This window comes from Haliaeetus albicilla, chromosome 12, assembly GCF_947461875.1.
Source record: "Haliaeetus albicilla chromosome 12, bHalAlb1.1, whole genome shotgun sequence".
Taxonomy (NCBI): domain Eukaryota; kingdom Metazoa; phylum Chordata; class Aves; order Accipitriformes; family Accipitridae; genus Haliaeetus; species Haliaeetus albicilla.
In genome coordinates this window covers 29922614-29947179 of record NC_091494.1, presented here as the reverse complement: position 1 = coordinate 29947179, position 24566 = coordinate 29922614, and the positions used below count along the sequence as shown (strand labels likewise).

Below are 24566 nucleotides of genomic sequence, written 5' to 3'. Positions count from 1 at the left end.
TTTTAATTCTTGTTCTTTCACTGTGCACCAAGGTGAAGAGCCTGACTCCATCTTGATAGCCTCCTCATAGGTATTAGAAGGCTGCTGCTAGGTCCTCCTGAAGCCTTCTCCTTCCCAGGTGTCGTGGTTTAACCCCAGCCAGCAACTAAGCACCACGCAGCTGCTCACTTACTCCCTTCCCGCCCCCCCTCCCCCGCCATGGGATGGGGGAGAGAATCAGGAAAAGAAGTAAAACTCGTGGGTTGAGATAAGAACAGTTTAATAGAAAAGAAAAGAAGTAACTAATAATGATAATGATAACACTAATAAAATGACAACAGTAGTAATAAAAGGATTGGAATGTACAAATGATGCGCAGTGCAATTGCTCACCACCCGCTGACCAACACCCAGCTAGTCCTCGAGCGGTGATTCCCCGTCCCCACTTCCCAGTTCCTATACTAGATGGGACGTCACATGGTATGGAATACCCTGTTGGCCAGTTGGGGTCAGGTGCCCTGGCTGTGTTCTGTGCCAACTTCTTGTGCCCCTCCAGCTTTCTCGCTGGCTGGGCATGAGAAGCTGAAAAATCCTTGACTTTAGTCTAAACACTACTTAGCAACAACTGAAAACATCAGTGTTATGAACATTCTTTGCATACTGAACTCAAAACATAGCACTGTACCAGCTACTAGGAAGACAGTTAACTCTATCCCAGCTGAAACCAGGACACCAGGCTGAACAAGCCCTGTTCCCTCAGCCTCTCCTGTTGTATGGGATGACCAGCTCTAGGGCCCTGACTGTCTTGACCTCAGATTCTTCTCCCCAAACTGCCCCCTGGCCAGTCAGTTCCCAGCATGTGTTTTTACATGGATGTTTTCCTTACTGGGTGCAGGACTTTGCATTATTAGTCTTTGTTGAACTTCGTAAGGTTCCTCTCAGCCCATGCCTCCAGCCTGTCTGTGTCCCTCTGGATGGCAGCTCTGACCTAGAGGGTATCAGCTGCTTCCTCCACTATGTTGCCATCTGCAAACTTTATAAGCAAGTGTGTTGTTGCTTCTACCGGGTTATTGACAAAGGTGTTAAACAGGAAAACTCCCAGGACTGACCCATGCATGTGACCCATTACAACTATCCTCTGAGTCTTATTGCCCAGCCAGTTCTTTACCCATCTGGCTGCCCACCCATCCAAACCATAAACTCCTAGCTTGGGCACAAGAATATTGTGGCAGATAGTTTTGGGAGCTGAGGTTGGGCAGCATCTCCTCACATCCACGGATCTGGTCATTTTATCATAAAAGGCAAGCAGGATGGTCAGATGTGATTTACCTCTTAGTAAACTCACACTGACTGTTCCTAGTCACCTTCTCTTTTATGTGCCCACTGTTGTGCTCCAAACACATTTCTGTGGTTTTTTTCCCTCTTCATTGAAAATTTTTCATCTGCACTTAAATCTATTAGGAAAGCAAGCCCTGATCTTGGCTGATGTCTCTTGAGAGGACGTGGGAGCCAGACTGGGCATCAGTCCACAGTCATCACGGCAAAATCCAAATCAGGTTTTATTTTTCCATACTCTATCACATGTGTACTGCCAGTGTGAAAATACTCTGTGTGCCTGCCATGATAGCCAAAAGGGCTCAGTTCAAATCCAGTTTTGATCTTAAGGAGAATTGACCTGGATCAAATGGCCTGTGACATGGGAGTTTATCTGCTCCCCAGCTTTGAAACCACGTGTGCTGCAGCTGACGAGCTCACTTGTGCCAAGAGCAGGCGAGTGCAGCAGAGAGGAGGTGGCTTCCTGGCCTGATCCAGTCAGTGCCTGGTCCTCAGTGTTCATTTCAAAGAAGCTTGTTTTGACCAGGAGCTGCTGAGCAGCTCTGTTCTCCGCTTGTATTGAGCTTGAGCTGTGCCCCAGCATGGAGCCAGGTGCTTTTGGAGCAGATCTCCTACTTCAGTCTGTGCCTTGTGCTTTGGCGGTGAGGACTGCCTGGGTCATACATGTTCACACAGTGCTTTGGCTGCAGTCCCATCGTGTATCTGAATGATGGTAGTATCTTAAATCACTCGTGACTGTCCCCAGTCAGAGCAGCTTGCTGTGCCCTGGAAGGACTGTCCAGGACAATTCCAGGGCAGGTATTTCCCACAGCGCTGGATTTACCTCCTGCCTCCAAACAAACTCCCCATCTGATGGAGTAATTCAGACAAGGGAGGAAAACCAGATGTTTCTGCTCTCTGGAAACAAGGTACGGTGTCTTGGTAGGCTCCAGATCCACAGTCATCTGTCATCTTCCTTGACCACTTACATTCAGGAAACATTTTCCGATGGTGCCAGCTGGGCCCCTGTGCTTCCAGGGGTTGATGAGTCTCTTGACTAGGAGCTTGCTGGCCTGGGGCCTGCAGGGTGCTCCTGGGTTGCTGGCTGAGCAGTCACCAGGCATTGCTGTGCTCAGCACAGATTTGTACCAGCACCTTCTTTGAGACAAAGGCAACCTCAGGAGCCCTCCCAAGCCACTCCAAAGCACAAACCAGCCAGCTTGACTGAGGGACAAGCTGCAATGGCAGTGGGGGAGGGCAGGGAAGAGGGCTGCAGAGCTCAGGACAGCTCTTCCGTGCTTGTTGCAGTGGCTCCTTGATTGGAAGCTGCCTTTGTGTATCAGGTCCCTCATCCCAGGTATTGGGGGTACAGGGAGGAAGCAGGGAAGTTGCTGCAGGCACAGCAGGCTTAAGTACAGGCTAGAGCAGATTGTGCAGAGGGCACCAAAAAAACACTAGCATGAGGCCAAGGGGCGGGACAGACTTGGGGGCAACAGTGGGGTGCATGGAGGACCAAGGTATGCACCTGAGCTGACACCTGGCCATGTGTCTGTCACTCTGCTTGTGTCTCCTCCACTGTGGCTGCTACACGCCCTGCATCCCTCCAGGGTCTTCCCAGCCCTATTGCTTTTTCCTGACCTCCTCCCCTGGGTTGAGTAGTGTTGTGCTGTGCTCACACAAGGGTTCAGCTGATGTAGACTCAGGCTCCTGAAGTGCTCAGGATTCAGGCTCTTTAATGCTGATAGAAATGCCACAGCCAGTCCTGCTTGGGAGCGTTTTGGCAATGATGGTCTGAACAGCATTGTTGGCCAGTACCGCAGAGCACTGCAAGCTGTGGTTACAATGAAGTACAATTGTTGTCGTGGCAGTCTTTCAGAAACTGCAGCCGGTAGCACTGAGCTTCAGTGGCAAAGATGCCTGGCTGTGGAAGAAGGCTGCCCAAAACTTAGCATCCTCCTGCAGCCACCGAGCAACATTTAATGCTTGCTGCTTGTTAGCTATTAGCAGCTTGAGGAAGAAAGCAAGTCTTCCTCATCCCTATCTTGGGTCAAGGCTATGTGTGGTTTGAGATACTGTAGCTCTTTCTCCCCTTCTCCAGTAACTTTGCAGATACTCTCACTTCATCAGACTTGCGTGGTCCAAGAACTGACCCTGCGTTATGAAGATGCGCTCCCATCAGCCTGTAGCCAGAACTGTGGGATGAGTAAGGGGTCTCATGTGCTCTTTGGTGAACTACAGGATGGAGCTGAAGGCTGAGCATTGAGTTGTGCTCTTTACCACCTAGCTGCAAATCAGTATGTCTCTCCCATCAGGTAAAACAAATGATGCGTGGACTGCTGAGGAGTCAAACAGAGCTATGAACAGCCTGCCATGATGCACTGAGGTTGCTAGTTGCAGCCAAGGCTTTCCAGTCCCTGCTGCTGGCATAGGGTGCTCACCTAGAAGACCCAGGACAGTGTGTGGTGGGACTGCTTAGGAGCTCCCCAGCCTTGGGGCAGTGAGTGTATACTTAGTGAAGCAGATATTCTCGGCTGTGCTATGGGGGAAATGGCCACAGTCCTTGCTATTAGATGTGAACTGATAAGCAGGTCAGTTTTACTGGATTGCCCTTAGGCTTGGTGGCCTAAAAAGAAAAGAAAAAAGGTAACTAATTCCCCCCTAGAAGAGAATTTAAAAGGTTTGGTTTGGTTCAAACTGGAACTGATTTTTTTAAACCAAGCCCTGCTGCTCATGGAGTGTCTAGACCCTGACTTCTAGCAGCTCTGAATCAGTAGTACATGTTCCTGGGAGTATGAGGATCTGTGCTGGGGAGACCTGGGCAGGAATGATTGCATCTGTCTCTGTGCAAGAGCCAGCTCATTTCGTGTTTTAAGCTGTGTATTACTGGTTTAATAAAGTAGGTTCCTTCAGCATACCAGGAAACTTACTCAGCTACAGCTTACAAAATCTCCTTATTCTCCCAAAGTTCTTTGTGCAAAAATAGATAAGACACCAGCCAGTAAATCCACCTTTAATTTGTGGGGGTATATTGAGCCATGAGTGCCCTTATCTGAATGAAGGGCAGTAATAAAAGCTCCCTGGCAACACCAGGACTAGAGAGCCTTGCAAGGCAATGCAGCTCACTGTGAAAGCACCCTTGTGACCTTCGCCTCAGGACAGCTCTGTGTCTGCAAATGATGTTGGCAGCATGGAGCAACAGATGTAATGCAGCTGCTGTTCCCCAGGGCTGTTTGCAAGTAGATGTGCACTTACATGTGTGCCCTGGGGCCTTTCTGCAGGGCCCTAGGAAGGCTTTGGTGGTAAAGGAAGGTGTTTCACTGTCCTCTGCCTGTGAGAAGACGAAGCAGGGTATCGTTGGCCTGGGACTCACCCTAAATCTCATCTTCTGGAACGTCCTTTCATGCCTGCCCAAATACCAAGCAGCAGAGCTTGTGGCAGTCCTGGCTGTGGTGGGATGGTGTCAGTGCTTCTTCACAAGGGGCAACCTTGTACCCTGTTGTGAGGCAGCAGCCCCCTTCTCCCAACCCCACGTGCAGCTGACCGGTTCGCAGGAGCAATCTACTGGCACTGCCTCTGACTGTGTGGTGGTAGGGGAGAGGCAGGGTGACCCTGGCCACAAGTAGCACTGAGTCCAGAGGAGCAAAGAAGGAGTCCAGAGCTCTGAGCCAAGAAAGGAGATCCAGACACTCAACAAGTAAACCAAAAAGGTTGCTTTTCCTAATCCAGCTCTTGCGAGGCCAAGAAATAAGCATCCTTTGCTTTTATAAGAAAATATTGGGAATGAATGTTGCCCAGTATGTGTAACACCCTTGGCTCCCATGTCCTCTGAAATGGCCTGCTTGGTCTCAGACATTTCTTTGTCATGGTTAAGGTTATGCGGGAGCCCTCATGTTGTAACTGTGGAGCTTGAGGTGTAATTTGCTGGGATTTGGCCGTCTCATTTTTCATACTTACAGGGAGCACATTTTAGTAACCAGCACCGTGGGTGGACACTGTTTGTAGGTTCTCCAGCAAGCTGTGGTCCCAGCAGCTCTTTCTGGGTCTTCCCACCAGTTCCCGGGACAGATGCAGCAGATACCACATCACCAGCCATGACTCTTGGGTTCAGCCTCAGCCACCTGATGAGCCTCTTGCCTGGCCAGGTCCTGCTGGCTGCAGGGCAGAGGAGATCTGGCACTGTTCCCTTGCCCACCCCATGCATGGGGAGCTGTTCTGCGGTGTCCCCCTGATGCAGGGGTATGAGACCTAGCCCCTGCACCCAAGCCTGGGTCTGTGAAGTGAGGCACAGAGGCACTGATCAGCCTGGGAGGTGTCTCTGGAAAAAGAGGGGCAACCTCAGAGCATGGCACTGTGAGGTCTCTGGAGGAGGGCTGGGTGATTAGCAGGTGATTTGTTCTCCATGCTGGGTCCTAGGTTGGTGCTCTGTGTTGGATGATCTTAGGGACCAAATCAGAGAGAAGGGTGTTGCAGAGAGATCAACATGGCACAGTCTGGTATTGGCACTGACTCTATGGTCTTCATTTTGCTTTTGGGTCTGTTTTCCCCTGTTGAAAAGATCCTGGTCTTCTCTTGGCTGTGCATGTGCACAGTGTGCCCACTGCAGCTCCCTGCAGTACACATGCTCCAAGCCTCGGTCCCAGAAATCATGGATGTATTTTGCTGACCTCTTCATGAAAACTTTCACCATAGACATCTGGCAGGGGAAAGGTCAGCCCAGTCCTTTTATATTCAAGAAAGCTGAAAGTAATTGAAACCAGAAGCTGGTGAACATTAGGAGGAATGCAGCAATGCACACCATTCCTTGTGTCAGAAAACACCTAGTTGCAGTGATAATTTAGCTTAGTTGCAATTTGATGCACATATAATCTGTATACTTTATTTCAGTTGTTTTTAGTATCCAGGACTTTTGAAGTAGTTGTAATGCAGAGCTGCAGTGTAGAAGAAGGTGAGATTCTAGCCTCTGGCTTTCTTAGAAGGGCCCAGTAGCCCCATCCTTGCTGGTGCTGCATACACTGACCTGCTTATGTTGGGCTGTGCCTGCACTGCTCCAGGTGCCCTGCAGCAGTGGAGGGACAGTGCTGGCTCGAAGCTTGTCTGACAGCCCCCCTTTGGGCTGCTGGCAGCACCATCACCTCCATGCCACACCAGCTCGCAGCAGCAATGATGGCTCCCGAGAGTCTGTGTGTTAGATACAGGCTCATGAGAAGGTAAGACATCCCTCCTCAGCCACTGATCTCTCCCTTTGCACCACACTATTTCTTAACTTAGTTTATATTTTTAGTGCATTTTGTTTACATTTGAAAAGATGTCTATTAAAGGGGCCCATTGCTCAGAACATGGGTGTGCAGCTAAACCCTTGCTCCTGGGCCACAGGCACCTGAATCGAGATGTGGTGGACCATGATGACCTGGGTTCACAGCAGCAAGCCCAAGGCCTGCACTCATCTTGCTCGGACCGCTCCGCCCCAGCACATGCAGCTTTGGGTTTTCGTGAGGGCTAGCAGGATCCTCCACAAGTGCAGAGGTGGCACTTGTGTGTGGCCTGTCGTAGGTAATGGCTTTGTGTGTAGGAGACTAATCCTGAACGATCCTGGGGTTTAGGGGAAATGGTTGACATGTCCTCCAGCCCTGGGAGTGCAATAAGGAGTATCTCTCTACAGGAATAGGACCAAAACCCAGACATTATTCTGGGAGGAAGGTGTCCATCAGCTGAGCCCTGGAGCCTCCAGGCTGCAGCGAGGTTTCCTTCTGCTGCCCCTCCTTCTGACACTGACTCTTTAACATCTGTCTCCACTTCTTCTGGGAAGGCGAGAGACATCAGCCAAAAATCCCCAGGCTAAGAAAAGGTTTGATTTCAGGTCTCCCATTTCCTGCCTGCTGGTCCTGCTGGGAGCGATCAGAGCCAGCCCAGTCAGAGGGGCTGAGCTCCACTCAAGCCCTCCAAAGGCAGCAACAGGCTCTGGGACCGACACTGAAAGGTTGGGTGCTCAGCATTGTCACTCAGCTCAGGCTAAGCAGATCCCCCTTTTTTTAGCAGAGTTTGTGAATTGTCCTTCTGAGGTGCTTAATAATCCCCTGCGCAGCGCAGGAAGCTTCATGTAAAGCCCCTGGGGTCTGGATTTCACCTTGAAATCCAGTACCCAGAAGCTGGCACTCAGATGTCCACAGCCTGCTTTGAGTCTGGCCCAACCTCTTTCCGTTAGAGGAGGCAAATCATTCATGTGTGATCTCCTCTGCAAGGTGGGAAGAATAACCACCTTGCCGGGATGAAATACGGAGTATTTCTAAAGCAGTTGCTCTCTGGAAAACTCCAGACACATGGAATAAAAGCAGTAATCTTTCTTCAGCTTCCTGAAATTTTGGTATTTCCTTGGTTGGTTTTAAACACCTGCAGTGTTCCACTCATTCAACTCCTATTGTCATTTATAAAAAAAGATTTAAGCTTTAGATCTGTCATGGGACTGTGATTTTCATTTGCATGAAGCTCTGTCATCCCTATTCATACAGCTTGTCAAACATTCAAAGGCTCCAAAGCACAGACAAGTCTGAACATAGAAAGGTTTGTATGCTTATTTCTTGAGCCAGAAAAATCTAATGCGTGTCCTTAAGACCAAATTAAAAAAAAACAAACAAAAAAATCTAGACAGATATATCTGCACTCCCCGAGTCTGTCAGCATTCCTGCTTTGCAGTGTAACAAACAGGCACATTTTTGTATCTCAGCCCTTGCTCCAGGCTACGTTCTGATAAGATTTTACAGCAACTATTATCTTGAGAAATGTTTTCATACAATGACGGAGAACTGCTAGAAATAAGAGTGTGACTGTTATGATGAAAAGTGGGGCCTTTTCAAATAGCAGGCATGTAATAGCAATGGCTGTTGTAGCTGGTTATGTAGTTCATGGATCAGAATTAGAGATCTGAAAGTAGTGTGTATTTTTTTTAGGTACTAACCCTTGCTGGGCTGGGGAGAACATGAAATGATACTACAGCTTGTGGATATACTGGATGGCCCTGATTTAGAGCATTTGAGGCAATGGCTGTGTACAAATGGTTTTAAGCAGTCCTGTATGTTCTTGGTGCAGTGCTCAGCAGAGGCCTGTGACTAGTTGGCAGCAGGGGCTACCTGTGGGTCATTGCTCATTGCTAATTGTTTTTCTGCATTCTGCTCCCAGCTGGGCACCTGAACCAGGGAGAGAAAACAGGGAGAGTGTCCTTGCTGCCTGTGTGTGCTCTTTGCTCTGATCCTATAGCTGGGTGTGGTGAGTAGGGTCTGGCCCCCTTGCTTTTAGGCATGCCTGTGAGCACAAAAGGCACTGTCTGAATCACACTGACAATTCAGTGTCAGGACAAAGCTCCAAACTAATGGTTGGTCTGGTGTGTCTTGGCTTTTTGCAGACACTCAGTACATCCACTGTGCTGAGTTCAAAGGGCTGATCACGGGATGCTTGCTAAAAAAAGCTTTCCCTCATCCTCCAGGCTTAGGGGGATTCTAGGAGTTCATGGTTCATGAGATATGTGGCTGTGGTGTCCATTTTTAGTGACCTTAAATGAAATTAAGGGCAACATGGAACATGTTTGTCAAAACACTAGTGACAGTGACACTCCTGCAAGACGATGGGGTCGGCTTTCCTCGGGCAAACACAAGCAGAGCCAGCCACTGTGTCTGAAAGATGAGGTAACTTCCCCCATGCTGCTGAAGTAGCTGCAGTTGCCCCAGGATGCTCCAGCTGGGAGTGGTGCTTTGGGTGGTGGCAGGAGCCATCTGGGGTAGGCTTCTGGCTTCACATAAGTCCTGTAGGCTTCATTCTGGTGAGGGAACGCTGGTGCTGTAGCCTTGGATGAGTGTCCATGTGGTGAGGAGGGTGAACGGGTGATAATGAACAGCGACAGAAGACAACCAAAACAGGCAGAATGACTTGGGGCAGAGGAAACCCTTCTGCTCATGCACCAGAAACTATCTCTATCAGTGCAGGCATGAAGGCTCCCGTCACTCCTGCCAACTGCTGTCCTCACCTGCCCTGCCAGGTGAGATCAATTTGTAGTCATTGCCTGTCTGCTCTGTACCAACCAATTAGAGCATTTGGGACTGGGACTGGAAGACCTCCATTCAAAGCCCACTCTGGCCTGAAGGGGGTTCATAGCCCTTTGCAGGAGTTTATGAGTCAGATTTGCAAGACTGTTGCAAGAGTCAGTGAGGGTTTTATCTCGTTGAAAAAGTGCAACCAAGAACACAGGTGGTTGGGCCAGAAAAAACAGTAACCCAGCAGAAGCCTGGCTGGGCTGCCCAGTGGTCATGGTGCTTTGCCCTGAGATGGGAGAGCTCAGCTCTGGGTCCTGCCTGACCTCCAACCTCTCCTGCAGAGCTGGAGAATTTAGCTACATTTTTATTTTTCTCCATGCTAATTCCCACTGGTTTCTTATGCTTTTCAGGACACACACATAGGCTAAAGTGGATTCGATGATGGTTTGGCAATGTGGTCCTGGAAGCCTGTGGCACAGCCCTGCTCTCGGGAAGAGAGAGGGGTGTCTGAGCCTATGCCGGCCATGCCTTGCTGCCAGTCCTCGGTCTGTGCTGCTCACGCAAGAGTTGCATAGGTGCAGTGTATTATCCTTGCACAGCCTGCTTCTTCTCAGACACAGCTCTGCCTTTCTCCAGGCGTGGCCGAGCCTACAGCCCCAGGGATTCACATTAAAATGGTGCTCTGGGTTACAAGTGCTCAGGATTGAGCAGAGCTGCACTGTCCTAGCTGGCATGCAAAAGTGGGTAGTGCCCAATGTTTTGGTAGCTACTATGTCCCCTTACCGATATCCTTCTCACCTGGGAATTGCAATCAGCTGTGTCTAAGAACCTGATAGCACAGTGTGACATGGCTTCTGCAGCTCCTTTTGGCAGCAAGGGTAGTGAATGTCCTAGGTGGCCAAAGCAGTATCTGAAGCTAAATTTCTGTAGCATATTCAGGGTTTGGCATTCATGAAACGTCCATCCCTGGCTGGATTTGGGTGTTGTTCTTTCTGATTAGCTTCTATTTTGCTATGGTTTGTCACATCATACTTCAGTCACGGCCTTTCCTCCCATTCTCCCTGACCCATGCAGTGATGGGAAGCCACAAGATTGCCAAAACAGATCCTACATGAATCCTCATCACCCTTTTCCCTTCCTGTGGCCTTCCCCTCCACCCCACAGGTAGCTGCTTTGCGTTCCCTTGCCACTGTGCAACTCTGCCCAGGCATCCTGTGAGTAGGAGCAGTGGGGCAGGTCTCTTCTGGACTATTATTTCTTTGACATATAGGTGAGAGCAGGTATGAGTGAAGTGCTGGCCGTGGTTGTAGCTGGCAGGAGAGCATGTTCCCAGTAGAGGAGATTCTCACAACAAAGAGCCTACAAACCACAGTAAGGTCCTGAAGTTACTAAAGTTGGAAAAAAGAGCGGCTCCTTTCTTTACGTGCTGTATATGGCAGAAAACAAATATGAATTGGTGAGGAGGCAGGAGTGTCGATCCCATCCTTCCAAATATAGGCAAGGGGCCGAGCTAAGGGAAGGGACTGAGTCTATAAAATCTGTCAGGGGGAAAGCTCTTGTTTGTGGCTCCTGATCCCCTGGCCATGCTGGTGGCCGTGCTGTGACTGACTGGCAGAGGGGTGGAGGGCTCCTGCCACAGGTGCTGTTCTGTGTGCTTGGAGCCTCATGGTGGGAAATCTGCAGTGGATTCCCCGCTGAGCCATTTTGTGGGTAGGGAAGGACTTGTATCTGCAGGTTACTTCACTGGTCCTCAACTGGAGTGGTTGCTTGCAGTAAGTCAGCGAGAGGTATTGGGCCTTTGGAGAGGCTGTAGCTTAGCTGGAGTCTGACTTTCCACTCTTTCTCTTTCAGAGATCAGAGATGTCAGCGCGTTCCTTCCTTCTTTCTGTTGACTGATTGTTAAGGTGAGTTTGAGGCATGAAAACTAATAGCTTGCCCAGACTGGCATGAGCTGGCTTTTCCCTTGTGCTCACTGTGGGCAGATCCCTGTTCTTCCCCCTGCATGAGCTGCTCTAAGGGGCCATGGTACATGTCTGTTCCTGCCAGCTACAGCTGCCCACCAGAGGACTAGGACAGGCTCCATGTTAAAAGGGAGTGGGGGAAATCATAAATGGAGAACTGGAAGAAAAACACGCTTCAGGGCTTCAGTCTTACTACGGACTATGTAAATTCTTCAGATATCCCTCCCCTTTGCTGCACTTCCCCAGGGAGCCCTCCTGCTCCTACAGGCATGGATCCCCTTTCCTTGGGGCTGTGAAGGGTGGCAGCTCTTCTTTGTTGCTTTTGTACATTCCAGCTTTGAAAGGCAAATACCTCTCTTAAGACCTTGCAGCATGCATCCAAGAGACGGGAAGGGTGCTCTCAGAGCAGCCAACTTGGGAGGGCTGGTGGATGTTCAGCTTGACTCTGCTTGACTCTTAAGGACCACACAGAGGACCACCACATCAGGGCCGGTCTGTCAGCTTCAGCCATGAGCAGAGACGCTGGCATGGAGGTTTTTGGTGAGGCGGCACCATACCTGCGCAAATCAGAGAAGGAGAGAATAGAAGCCCAGAACCAGCCATTTGATGCCAAGACCTACTGCTTTGTGGCTGACCCTGAGGTGGAGTACACCAAAGGGAAGATCAAGGCTGCACAGGATGGGAAGATAACTGTTGAGACAGAGGACGGCAGAGTAAGTGCATTCCTCCTGGCCCTCCTCCCTGCCCTGCTGAGGGCCCTAGGACGTCTGCTAGGGTGTCAAGGAACACAGAAAGCACTAGACTAGCTCAGGCAAGAAATCTGTCCTGCCCTGCCCTTCCCTGCCCTTTGGGACCAGCATAGCCGCCAGAGGAAAGTGTTGCTCTGGATGCTGGGATGAAGGTATCCATTGGATAATTATTCTTGGTTTAGGCTTTAAAGATCAGGCAATGCTCTGAAACAGGTTGGGTTGCCAGTCTTAACAGCCTTGCCAGTCTTAGCATTTCTCAACCGCTGCTTTTAACTCTTTCTCATCTAACACTGTCATATCCGCTGATAAATTCCTTCCTTTACTGGTAGCAGAGTAGGCAGCTACTTTGAAAGTCCCCTTTGCATGTGAAATTATCAGTGTCACTGGCTGCAAACAGTTTCCTAGAGCCTGGAAGTTGTTAATCTTGCAAAAATGCTGAAATGTCTTAGCAGGTTGTGTCCTCATAACTTTTGTAAGAATAGCTGCAGCAGCCCAAAGAACTACCTCAACCAACATCTTGGCAGTAGGTGCTACAAGATTTTTAAGAAAGCAAATAAAGAATAAAGCAGTCATCCATTGGTTCACCCCCAGCCTCCAGCAATCACAGGTATGTGACTGAGCAGAGGCTGCAGCAGGCTGCTGTGTATAAGGACCTGCTTTCCTGGGGGCTGGCTTTTTTATATCCATTTGATCTTTTTACCTCTGTAGTGTCCTGTGGGAAAGATTTCCACAATTTAAAATTGGAGTATGTGTAGAGTGCTTCCTTTTCTCTGCAATATGCAGCCTGGTAATTTCAGCTTGTTTTTTCACAAGGAGAAGTAAATAATTCTTCCTTGCTATGGCCATGGTTCTCTCCACTATTCCTGACTCTGCAGACTTTGAAAGTGTCTCCTTTTTACCCCCAAATCCCAATCAAGTTATGGTCTCCTCATAGCAAAGCTGTTTCATACCTGTGACCATCTTTATTTCTCTTCTCTGGAGTATTTCTAGTACAACTATATCCTTTCTAAGAGGTGTGATCAGTAATGAAGGTGTGAATGAGCTGATGGACACATCCTTCATAAAACTTTCTTCTTTTCTCCCTTTCTTTTCTAATAATTCCTAATATTTTAGAGCTTCCTGCCCTCTTCTGAGCACTGAACTGACATTATGTTAGAAGCCTCTATAGTGACTCCCAGATAGGTCCTGTGAGCAGCAGTTAATGCGCAATCTCTTGTTCTATACAGAGACTTTCCATGAATCCCAATTGCTCAAGTGTTTGAACACTTTAGAAAGGTATATAGGCACACATATCAGGAAGTTGCTTTTGAAAACTGTGCCTGTAATTCTTGCTTTCTCAAAAGAAGTCCAAGATCATTCCACTAGTCAGGACCTGTGCTTGGAAATGGTGTTCAATCTTTCTGAATCAAGTATGATTGCAGTAACACTATTTCTTCCTTGGATTGGACTAGTCCGCTTGGACCAGTCCATGGGAGCAGAAAATACAGCATAAAAGCAATGGGAAAAGCCGTCTGCAGAAATGGCAACAGGATTTTCAAGCTCCTTCATGGTTCAGTGTGGCCAAGATAAGCTGCTGCCATCTGTGTGCATCTGCTTTCCTGCACATCTGCCCCCCTCCCCACCCATCCACAGGCTCTGGCTGTGTGACAGGATGGTCGCCCGCAATGTGAGCCCAGTAGAGCTGTTTCATAGAGCTAGAGCCTTTGTTTAATTAGGAATGGCAACAGGCAGGAGTGGAACGAATCTGTTCCAAGGAAGGATTTGCTGTTGATGAATCTTATGCTGTTAGTGTCCTATCTCTCCAGCACTGTGCAGTGTGAGTCTTGGAGGCTGAAAGGTAGACTAGCCAGCAGTTGTGCCCCTGGCCATTACAGCCATGAGCAGCAGCAACCTGAAGTTCATAAGCTGCAATAATGCGTAGAAAGATCTGGTCCAGCACAAATCCTGTCTGTGTGGTTGTAGCAATTCCAGGACAGTAAATTTACATCCTGTAAATTTGCCAGTGTTGTAGAGTTCCTGGCTGGCAGCAGTGTCTGCCCTGTAATAGCCATATCTTGTTTTGCACAGTTAAACAGAAAGAAAAATATGAATTAGAGCAGCCTTACAGATGTTATTACTTCTCTGTGTTTGTGTCTCTGTGTGTACACGTGGAAGGAGCACCGAGAGTTGCTGAATCAAGGTTAAATCTTTCTTTCTGAATTATAGACGCTTGTTGTCAAATCTGATGATGTATATGCCATGAACCCACCTAAGTTTGACAGAATTGAGGATGTGGCCATGTTGACCCACCTGCATGAACCTGCCGTCCTCTACAACCTCAAGGACCGCTACAGCTCCTGGATGATATATGTAAGTTCCCTCTCATGGCAAGGGAGAAAATCAAGCTGCCAGGAGATGAACTTCAGTGACTCTCCTGTTCTGTTTCCTTTCCTGCAGACCTACTCGGGTCTCTTCTGCGTCACTGTCAACCCCTACAAGTGGCTGCCGGTGTACAACCCGGAGGTGGTGTTGGCCTACCGAGGCAAGAAGCGCCAGGAGGCCCCTCCACACATCTTCTCCATCTCTGACAATGCCTATCAGTTCATGCTGACTGGTGAGCTTTTCTATTTACTTTGACCAGATTCACAGAAAAATGTGTCAGAAACACTGCTTCTGCCAAATGCCATTCCTCATCTGCCACGGGCTCAGTCGCCTTTGCCTTCTCTTACAGTGTGCTATCCCAATCCCTTGTTCTGTGTCAAGTTGCATATTATCTGCTTGGGCTTCCAATTGTTGTACTTTGGAATAGATGTGCCTATTTTATCTCTAGGTGATACAAAAACAGCTCCAGACAGTTTTCCCTGTCTCCTGAAGTAGGTTTTTTATTTTTGAAGTGCTGTGCTGTTTTACTGCACATTATCTGTATTTCTGGTCTAAGTACTAAGCTAAGCACCATAACAGGAACCACTGCAAAGGGCAGTTGCAGTTGGATAGGACACACTACCTGGGAAGTCCCTAGTCAGCACACCAGCACATGGCTTCAAGCAACAGCGGGTAGGTTCAGAACAGAGCTGGAAGAAATACTTTCACCAAAATACATGGTTTTAATTTGAATCACGTCCTGTCCCGTATTAAATAGTAATAAAGGTAAAGAATGGTAAAGACAGAAGCAGAGGAGAGTGAAGGATGAAGCAAAGGTGGAGGAGAGAAGACAAGAAATGGGGTACAGGGATGGGAAGAAAGGAGGAAAAAAAGACCATGAATCTTTTCAGTTTTGCTTGCAGAGATTTTGTTTCTTTCCCTTCGATGGACAGTAGATCACGGGTTACCTGAGAACCAGCATTTTTCCCTACAGCTTCTCTGACTGCAGTTATTTTTCCCTTTGACAGATCGTGAAAATCAGTCTATCCTAATCACGTAAGTATATCTGTCGCTTTGAACTTTGTCTCCAACAAAAACTGGGCAGATAATTCTTCACTCTGTGCTTTCTTTCAACAGTGGAGAATCTGGTGCAGGAAAGACTGTGAACACGAAGCGTGTCATCCAGTACTTTGCAACAATTGCAGCAAGCGGGGACCTAGCGAAGAAGAAGGAGTCCTTGATGAAGGTGTGAGGAAGAAATGCTTGGCAGAGGGGCACTTCGGGATGTTATCAGCTTGTGGCTGTGGACAAACACTGGTGACAAATGTTTACCTCAAAATATGAAATATCTTTTATTAGCCTCAGCCACTCTCTCAAAAGGCAGTAAGACCAGGGGCTGATAGGCAGTTAGGACCACAATAAATACAAGCCACCGGAGCTGCCACTGTCACTGCCCAGGTGTAGCTTCACCTGGACTGAAACCAGGTCTGGGGGATTGGTGTCCAGGAAGAATCATAAGTTCCAGTTTCTTCACATGGACCAGTCTGAGAGATGAGAGCTCTGTCCATGGGAGAAATTCTGAATAAGAGAAAAATGAATTATTTACCATTTACACACAGTACTGGTTCTTGGCACTGTAGTCAAGAGGATGCTGTAGTAATGCTGTACAGCTGAAATGAAGGGCATGTGGTTGCGCAGGTAATCAGGCGAGCTGCAATATAGTCACTTTTTCCTACCACATAGCCCATGGTGTTTTTCAATAATTATTCATTCCCATAGGGTACACTCGAGGATCAAATCATCAGTGCTAACCCACTGCTGGAGGCCTTCGGGAATGCCAAGACTGTGAGAAATGACAACTCCTCGCGTTTTGTGAGTCGTCATGTTTCTCTCTGCCCTCCTGCATTCCTAATCCTGTTTGCCTGCTTGTTACTTGCAACTGGGAGCCACTGGGCTGGGAGAAATATTCTTGCTGACAAATTTCTTGGTTGTTTGTCAGATGCCGATGTGTTTCCAGCTGTTCCATGCTCATAGCTGCGTGGGCTGCAACAAACTGTTCCCCTTTATCTATCTTTGAATATCTAAGATAATTCAGAGTGATTTTGAGATGCTGTCACTAAGATTCAAGAGAGAAAAGCACTCTGGCATATTACCCTGGGAATGCTGCACTGACCACTACCTTTTGTCTGTTTGCCAGGGTAAATTCATTCGTATTCATTTTGGTACCTCTGGAAAACTGGCCTCTGGTGACATTGAGACCTGTGAGTAAATGAGGGGGGCTTACTGCTTTAATAAAAATTAAAGAAGAGCTTGAAAAATTTATATGTGCATACATATTACAGACTTGTTGGAAAAGTCAAGAGTTACTTTCCAGCTGAAAGCTGAGAGAAGCTACCACATCTTCTACCAGATCCTCTCCAATAAGAAGCCTGAACTGCTTGGTAAGGACAGGCATCACCTGGTGACATTTTACAGTAAAATCAATATGGGAAACTTTTCCCTAAATATGCCAGCTCAGTGATGGAGGGTCCAGTGGCACATTCTGGCCTTGTACCATGTGTCACAAGCACCCAGCTTCCATTTTCGGCAGGTGCCTCAGGCTGTGCAAAGCACTGAAGCTTTCATCACATGCTTATTAATGTCATCTACTTTCCAGCATTAACAATGACTGGGTTACCAAAGCTGTACACAGCACTTTTATCTCTATATAATGGTGTCACGCTAGGGGTTACTCCACCTCCAATTTATCTGCCCTGGGTAAGTTCTAATGCAAACTGTGTGCAGGTGAGGTGTGGGGGTGGCTAATTTACTCTGCCTTACACCTTGCTGTTCTTGCTGATGTGGAAATTCCAACTTATATGGGCCAGATCTGGTGAATAATCTTGAACAGAAAGGTGAGAAATTCCCTGGGTGCAGAATGACCAGATATCCTGATCTACAAACCATCTATCTGAATTCTTCATCATATGGGCAAAAGTTCTTCCTGTTTCCAGTATAGCCCCTCCAGCCTTTTCCCCCTTCCCACTGCCATGGCATACCCTACCCATGCCCTTCATCTGTCTCAAACCCTTTTGCCACACACTCGACTACTGCACTCATCCTTACTCCTCTCTGCCCATCCCTCCCAACTATCCACAGAGCATTTCCCAAGGTGAAGTTCCTACCACCATCCTCACACTATGTGCCCTCCCAACGTTTACTACCTCCCTTTTCCCTTCCCAGAGAGACTGCTGTGTGCCAGGGGACTGCATATCTGTACAAGGACACAGACAGATTTATCTTCTTATGTATGGAGGGCTTCCTGTCCTGCACGCTGCACAACCCCACTGCACATCTGCACACCTTCCTTTCTCCTCTTACTCTGCCATAGGATTCAGGACTGAAAATGAATTGTGAATTTTGGCCTCAATTAGATGGAGATAAACACACTTGTTTGTATTACTTATGTGCACCAGCAGACAACACCAGTGGGTGCAAGGGGCATTCAGGATGGATTAGTATATGTCATGTATGATGATAAGCACGTATGAGTCTTACCTAAAAGTATCTTTCTTAAAAGCTGTTTCTTTGGATGGCCCTTGTTCCTTGTCTGCCAGTGCTGAGTGTTTGGCTCCCGGTTCACAGCATATTAAACTGGTAGGACTGACAACCTGCCTGGGACTTTCTGCTCATCCAGTAGAACATAGATGAATGGCTTTACTCTGTCTTTCTTGTCTGTTAATAAAAAACCAAGAGTTTGGGGATGCAAAAGGAAAAAGAGCCTGTGAAACCTTGCTGAGCCATTGTTCCATTTTCATTGCCAGGATCTGTCTCTTACTCCTTCATTTGCTTTTCAGAGATGCTCCTCATCACAACCAACCCATATGACTACCCCTTCATCAGCCAAGGGGAGATTTCTGTGGCCAGCATTGATGACCAGGAAGAGCTTGTTGCTACAGATGTGAGTACATTTAGCAAGGAGACACAGTATCACTTTTACCATCACCACCATTATAATCAGCTGATCTATCTGGTGTGCAGGCAGCCATTGACATTTTGGGCTTCAGCCCTGATGAGAGAGTGGGGATTTACAAACTGACAGGGGCAATCCTGCACTATGGGAACATGAAGTTCAAGCAGAAACCACGTGAGGAGCAGGCAGAGCCGGATGGCACAGAAGGTAATACCTTTATGGCTTGGAGAGACGTATTCTGAACTGTTTTCATACTATTTTTCACTAGAAATGCAAGGATTCTTCCAGGAAAGAAGCAATTGTTTCTTGATGAACATAAAAAGGAGGTTCAACCTTCAACTTACCACGTCCTGTAGATTCACTTTCTGCATCCACTTTATTCCTGGTGGCTCTGCTGAAGGACCGTGTGCCTGGGACATGTTACTGTAGTGTGTTCTGTTTCTGGTAACACATCCAGTTTCTGGTAACACATCCAGACTTGTTTTGCTTGTGTGATATTGTGGAGAAGGGGCTCAAAGGGAAAAACACTCTGTTGTCCCATCACCAATGCATTCACTGTTTTTACCACACCTGTTGGGGCTGCCATAGCCACTTAATCATGAGGACCAGCCCTACAAGACTATTTGGAAAAGTAAATGAGAATGTTGGTCAAGCTTTGTGAATAGAGTAAAGCCAACCAGTTTGCCAGGTTTCAGAGTGAGCTCTGGCTAGCTCCAATGTCTGTCCCAGCTAAGAAGAAAGTCTTTCAGCTTTTTTTTTTTGTTTTACAGAAGCTGACAAAGCAGCATACCTGATGGGCCTGAACTCAGCAGACTTGCTAAAAGCTTTGTGCTATCCCCGGGTCAAAGTGGGAAATGAATATGTCATGAAGGGCCAAACAGCAGATCAGGTGAGTGTCAGGGAACAGCAGGGATGGGACTGTCCTGTCCCTAAGGGACAGGAGTGAGTGCAGGTCACAGCTGAGGATGGTCAGGACCATTAAGACCTATTAGTGTACTTTGTGGGCTGACTGTATCTGTGCATGGTGGAGGGGCATTTTATTCTGAAGATGCATGAGCAGTGCCCTGACACAGCTGTGTGAACCATCTCCCTGCAGGTGCACCAGGCAGTGAATGCCATTTCCAAGTCAGTCTATGAAAAACTCTTCTTGTGGATGGTGATGCGCATCAACCAACAACTGGATACAAAGCTGCCAAGACAGCACTTTATTGGGGTCTTAGACATTGCTGGCTTTGAGATTTTTGAGGTTTGGTTTTAAATAGCACTCTTAGATTTCTGGCTGTCTTTAAATGCTTTTTTTCCTTTTGTTTGACTTTTCCAACCTTTCCTTCTCCTCACCCCAATGCAACCCTCAAGGCAAATGTCTCTGAAGCTGCTTCTGCCTTTGTAGATTCATCACCCACTTTGTAAAAGAAAAGAAATGGCAGAAGCATAGCCATGAAGCTGCTGTCTCCCTCCCCACAGAATCTGTATTTAGTGACATTAGGGTCACCCAAAAACATCGCCAATGCAGGCTACATCAACCATGTGCTGCACAGCACAACTTTTCTGTAAGCCTGGACCACCTGTGATATATCCTTTATGCTATTATCAAAACTCTTCAGGGATAGTCTGGCTGACCTTGCCTTGACATCTCTATGAAATAAATTGTTTTGAGTCAATTTAACAGTATTAACACATTTACTCAAATATTAGTTCAACAGCTTTGAGCAGCTGTGCATCAACTTCACCAACGAGAAACTGCAACAGTTTTTCAACCACCACATGTTTGTACTGGAGCAGGAGGAGTACAAGAAGGAAGGAATTGAGTGGGAGTTCATTGACTTTGGGATGGACCTGGCTGCTTGCATTGAGCTTATAGAAAAGGTGAGTTTCTTGTGCAGCTTGTGCAATCACACAAATCAGATTTGGAAGGGGTTCTCAAGAGTGTTTGCACTGAGTGCCTTCAATACAATCTCTGTGAAGCTTCCAGGTCTCCTTACCTCCTTCCTTCCTTTAAACATAACCCTTCTCATTAGTTATCCACTGACTGGAAATGTGTTCTGCTTCCTAAAAAGACATTGCTTTTATTTCTCTGTTCTTTCTTTCTTCGAGATCATTATAAATTGTCAATTCATTGTCATATCTACCCCAGTTGTCTTCTGTCTTTGCATATCGGTTCCTCCTCAGATTTTCTACTCAGTTAAATTCAGATGTTAGAAAGCTTCACATCTGCTTGCTTTTTGCTCCTTCTGGGTAAGGAGAAGTCACTACTGTATTCCAAGAAGTTACTGCACAGTTTTTGCTTGACTTTCTTTGTTTTCTATCCAATGTCTGGGTAGTTCAAAACTCTTATTTATGAAAATCTGGTGCTTTTGAATATCTTGCCAACTGTTCACAGAAAATCTCGCTTACCTGCTCCTCCCAAGCTAATTCTCTATAAAATACCTCTAGTACTTTAATTTTAGCATTTCTTTCACTCCATATTATTATAACTTGAATTCATCTTATTTGAAAACACCTTGTTTCTATTCAGCCTATGGGCATCTTCTCCATCCTGGAAGAGGAGTGCATGTTCCCCAAGGCAACTGACACCTCTTTCAAGAATAAGCTCTATGACCAGCACCTGGGCAAGTCCAGCAACTTCCAGAAGCCTAAGCCTGGCAAAGGCAAGGCTGAGGCCCACTTCTCCCTGGTGCACTATGCTGGCACAGTGGACTACAACATCTCTGGCTGGCTTGAGAAGAACAAAGACCCCCTGAACGAAACTGTTGTGGGGCTGTATCAGAAATCATCTATGAAAATTTTATGCAATCTTTATGCCACCTTTGCTTCCATAGATGAAGGTAAGATCAGAGGATTATGCTTCCTGTCTGTTTTTTCCAACTGTAGCTATCACCTGACTTGAATCAGTGTTGAGTCAGTATTCGTGCTTTATGTATTAGATGCACAATTATAATGCTGTCAAAGGGATCTACAGCAGTACCTCAGTTGGACTGTCGTCTCATTTTCCAGCTGCAGGTGGTGGTATTATGAAGAAAGGAACCAAGAAAAAGGGCTCTTCCTTCCAGACTGTTTCTGTACTCTTTCGGGTAGGTGTGTTCTCTGGCCCAGCATGGGCCAGCTGCAGAAGAACGCCGAGAAGGCAGTCCTGTCAGACCTGTCTGCACTAGTTCACCATTCCCACTTTCTCTGTTGCCATATGATACTGTGGAAAGTTAGCTTTGGGATCTGGTAAAGGTTAGGTTGAATTCTGCTTTGCTGATGAGGTCCCATGGGATGATGGTGGAGAAGGAAAGTCATGTGCTTTGATCAGGTTGCACAGTTCTTGGCTTTGACCTTTGGTGCTAACAGCATCCTTCCCTTATTTGGCTGTAATTGGCTTCTTCCAGGATGTGTCTCTCTGAGTACAGGGCATTGTGTGGCAACCAGTGCCTTGCAGTCAGTGTGGGCAACACAAATTACATGTTGCAGCCCCTTGATGGTGCTGTGGCACATCTATATCCTGGGGCCAGAAACAGGCTCAGCCCTTCCTGGCAGGATGAGGAGTGCAGCGTCCACCTGGCTGTGACATGGGCCATACTCAGAGTATGTCATTATTGTATGAGATGACTGAAGAAATGCAATGCTAACAAAAACTATCCTGCAGAGCAGATGACTTATGATGTCATAGACAAACATTGATTTTGTGGCTCAATTCACTTTTAAATGTACATAACTAATGTATCTAAGTAATGAAAACAACAAATCAACTCATTCATTCATTTGATCAAAAGTTTGTTTGATCAAGAAAGACTACTATTGGTATCCTGGAATATCGTTCATTTCTTTCCATCCTTGGCCTGTTTAATAGCTCTTATGATTAGTTTCTAACCACTAAGGACATATTTTCATTTTAAGATAGGAGAAAAGTTGTATCTACTGTTAGTAGCCATTTACTTTGCTGATGCCTATACAGGATTGTAGAATATTCACTACACAACTAAGGAAAAACTTCTGAATTTTTATTTTTCATCAGATTCAAATCATATTGACAATATTTGCATTATGTCTTGAAGTAAGGTAGAGATTGCAAATGATCTCTTTTTTACAGGAAAATCTAAATAAGCTGATGTCCAACTTGCGAACAACTCATCCTCATTTTGTGCGTTGTATCATTCCCAATGAAACAAAGACCCCAGGTAATTTGTAAAACATAGATTAGAAATTGGCAGAAAGACCAATTGACCAATGCTAGAAAAATCAGTATATACCAATGTTGCTCTGTCATAGGCCTGATGGATCACAAGCTTGTTCTACACCAGCTGAGATGTAATGGTGTTCTGGAAGGCATTCGAATCTGCAGGAAAGGATTTCCTAACAAGATATTATATGGGGATTTTAAACAAAGGTCTGTAATAACATTCTTGTGTTTGCGTGAAGCCCAATTCATTTGAGAGAAGAGTCATGCTAAACAAGTCAATGATACAGTTCTTAGGAAAAGACTATTTTAATATTGAACTGCTATCGAAAGTAAGAAGATGTATCTAACAGGAGGGTCTGTGTGGGCAGTGCCCACCCAAATGCCTTCCTGAATACCGTATACCAAAACCTATTTTCATTTCATTCATGTTCATCTGAACGTTTGGGTATTCTTTGCTTAAATTCTCAAATTTGACACAAGCTTATTTCAGCAAGAATATGGAGGGTGGTCTATACTACATCCTATATTTAACCACTATCTAGTAGATGTTTGAAGAATGTTGTTTAAATAATTAGAACTAGAATGATTTTACTGAAAGGAAATTGTGTTAAACCTGATACTACTTTTTTGGTGAAATTAGAAGCTTGACTGGCAAATGTAGCTACATTAACAAAACAGACTTCAGTAGGACACCTAAATGAGTTCCACATTGCACTCTCATTTTGTATGGGGCTAACATTCTATATGTTAACATTTCTACAGCACCTTAGCTACATTAATTTATAGATAAAAAAACCCACAACCAAAAAATTTGCCATGCAAATAAGACATTTATAAAGGGTTGCTAAATTTAGGGCAACCCAGCTGGGTTCATCTGCTTGTTGTATTTGAAAAAAGGCAAATGTAAGGTTAGATCTCTAAGAACAAAGGAAGTACACCACACTTACAGCACTGAACAGGGTATCCTGGAGAGCAGGGACATTGAAAAGGGCAGAAGTGGCATTTTGGGCACTAACTGAAGAAGACTTCCCAAGGCAGTGATGTGGGTGGGCAGATTTGTGTATGGGTAAAGAGAGGCATGCTGAAAAGAATAGGGGGTGGAATAATCTTTCAGCGTAGGATTAGGAAGTCCGTTGCTAGACTCTATGTCTAATTCTGGTTTACATACTTAAAGAGGAATGCAAGAAGCTGAATATGGTTCAGAAAAGAGCTGCAGGATAAACATGAACTCAAGTGCAGTGAGAGATTTAAATCAAACTAGTTAACTCATGAAACTGTATGTTAACAGATGGTTTGTTTGTGGTGTAGAGAACTTACAGGTGTAAAGATTTCTGAATTCGCAGAAACCTGTCATCTAAAAGACAGACTTAAAGCAAGAGTCCAAGGGTGGGACCTGAAAAAGTATGTTGTCAAGGTAGAAATGAAGTATACCTTTCCTACAGTGAGGTTGAATAGCTTACCTGGGACACTCTCAAGGTTTGAAGGATTCAAATAAGATTGAAATTTCTTTTTTTTTTTTTTTTTTAAAAAAAAAGAACTAGATTAATCACAAGATGGGGGCTGGATGAACAAGGCACTGGGAGGACTGTGTGCCTGTGTTATACAGGAGGTCAGATTAGATAATTGCAGCAGTCCGTCTATTCTTAAAATCCATTCATTTTTTTAATTTACAGCTAAGCCAGTGAGCTGGCCCCCTAGATTAGTGTAAATGAGTGTGACACAGATAAGCAGAGTCTCTCAAGTCCAGATAACAGACTGTCCATGCCCTCAGTCTCAGTGAGGGCTGTAACACATGCTGGGAACCTACTGAACAGACCTGCTTCTTACTAGTTTGCTATTTAAGGCTGGAGTTGTGAGTCAGACTCAGCCTTCCTCTGTATCTTCAAAGTGACAGCTGTTCTTGTAGCATCCTGTGCACTAAAATGATACCGATGGTTAAGCTTTTTTCCTTTATTTAACCAGATACCGCCTTCTGAATGTTGGTGTCATTCCAGAAGGACAGTTTATTGACAGTAAGAAGGCATGTGAAAAGTTGCTGTCTTCCATTGAGATAGATCATACTCAGTACAAATTTGGACACACTAAGGTA

At 46.3% G+C, this 24566-nt stretch overlaps 1 protein-coding gene across 1 annotated transcript in view; it reads left to right on the top strand.

Moving 5' to 3' along the window:
- The first annotated feature begins 10903 nt into the window (after positions 1-10903).
- The window catches only part of LOC104317675 (myosin-3), a 28377-nt gene continuing 14714 nt past the window's right edge, over positions 10904-24566 (top strand). Inside the window, exons 1-19 of the mRNA XM_009918597.2 lie at positions 10904-11217; positions 11736-11987; positions 14229-14372; positions 14460-14616; positions 15392-15419; positions 15501-15609; positions 16143-16235; positions 16561-16624; positions 16706-16804; positions 18200-18303; positions 18384-18522; positions 19086-19204; positions 19412-19561; positions 20011-20181; positions 20831-21140; positions 21310-21386; positions 22388-22475; positions 22567-22684; positions 24440-24563. Coding sequence (XP_009916899.2) covers positions 11784-11987; positions 14229-14372; positions 14460-14616; positions 15392-15419; positions 15501-15609; positions 16143-16235; positions 16561-16624; positions 16706-16804; positions 18200-18303; positions 18384-18522; positions 19086-19204; positions 19412-19561; positions 20011-20181; positions 20831-21140; positions 21310-21386; positions 22388-22475; positions 22567-22684; positions 24440-24563 — 2298 coding nt within the window. The 5' untranslated portion in view covers positions 10904-11217; positions 11736-11783. The remainder of the gene's footprint in view (positions 11218-11735; positions 11988-14228; positions 14373-14459; positions 14617-15391; positions 15420-15500; positions 15610-16142; positions 16236-16560; positions 16625-16705; positions 16805-18199; positions 18304-18383; positions 18523-19085; positions 19205-19411; positions 19562-20010; positions 20182-20830; positions 21141-21309; positions 21387-22387; positions 22476-22566; positions 22685-24439; positions 24564-24566) is intronic.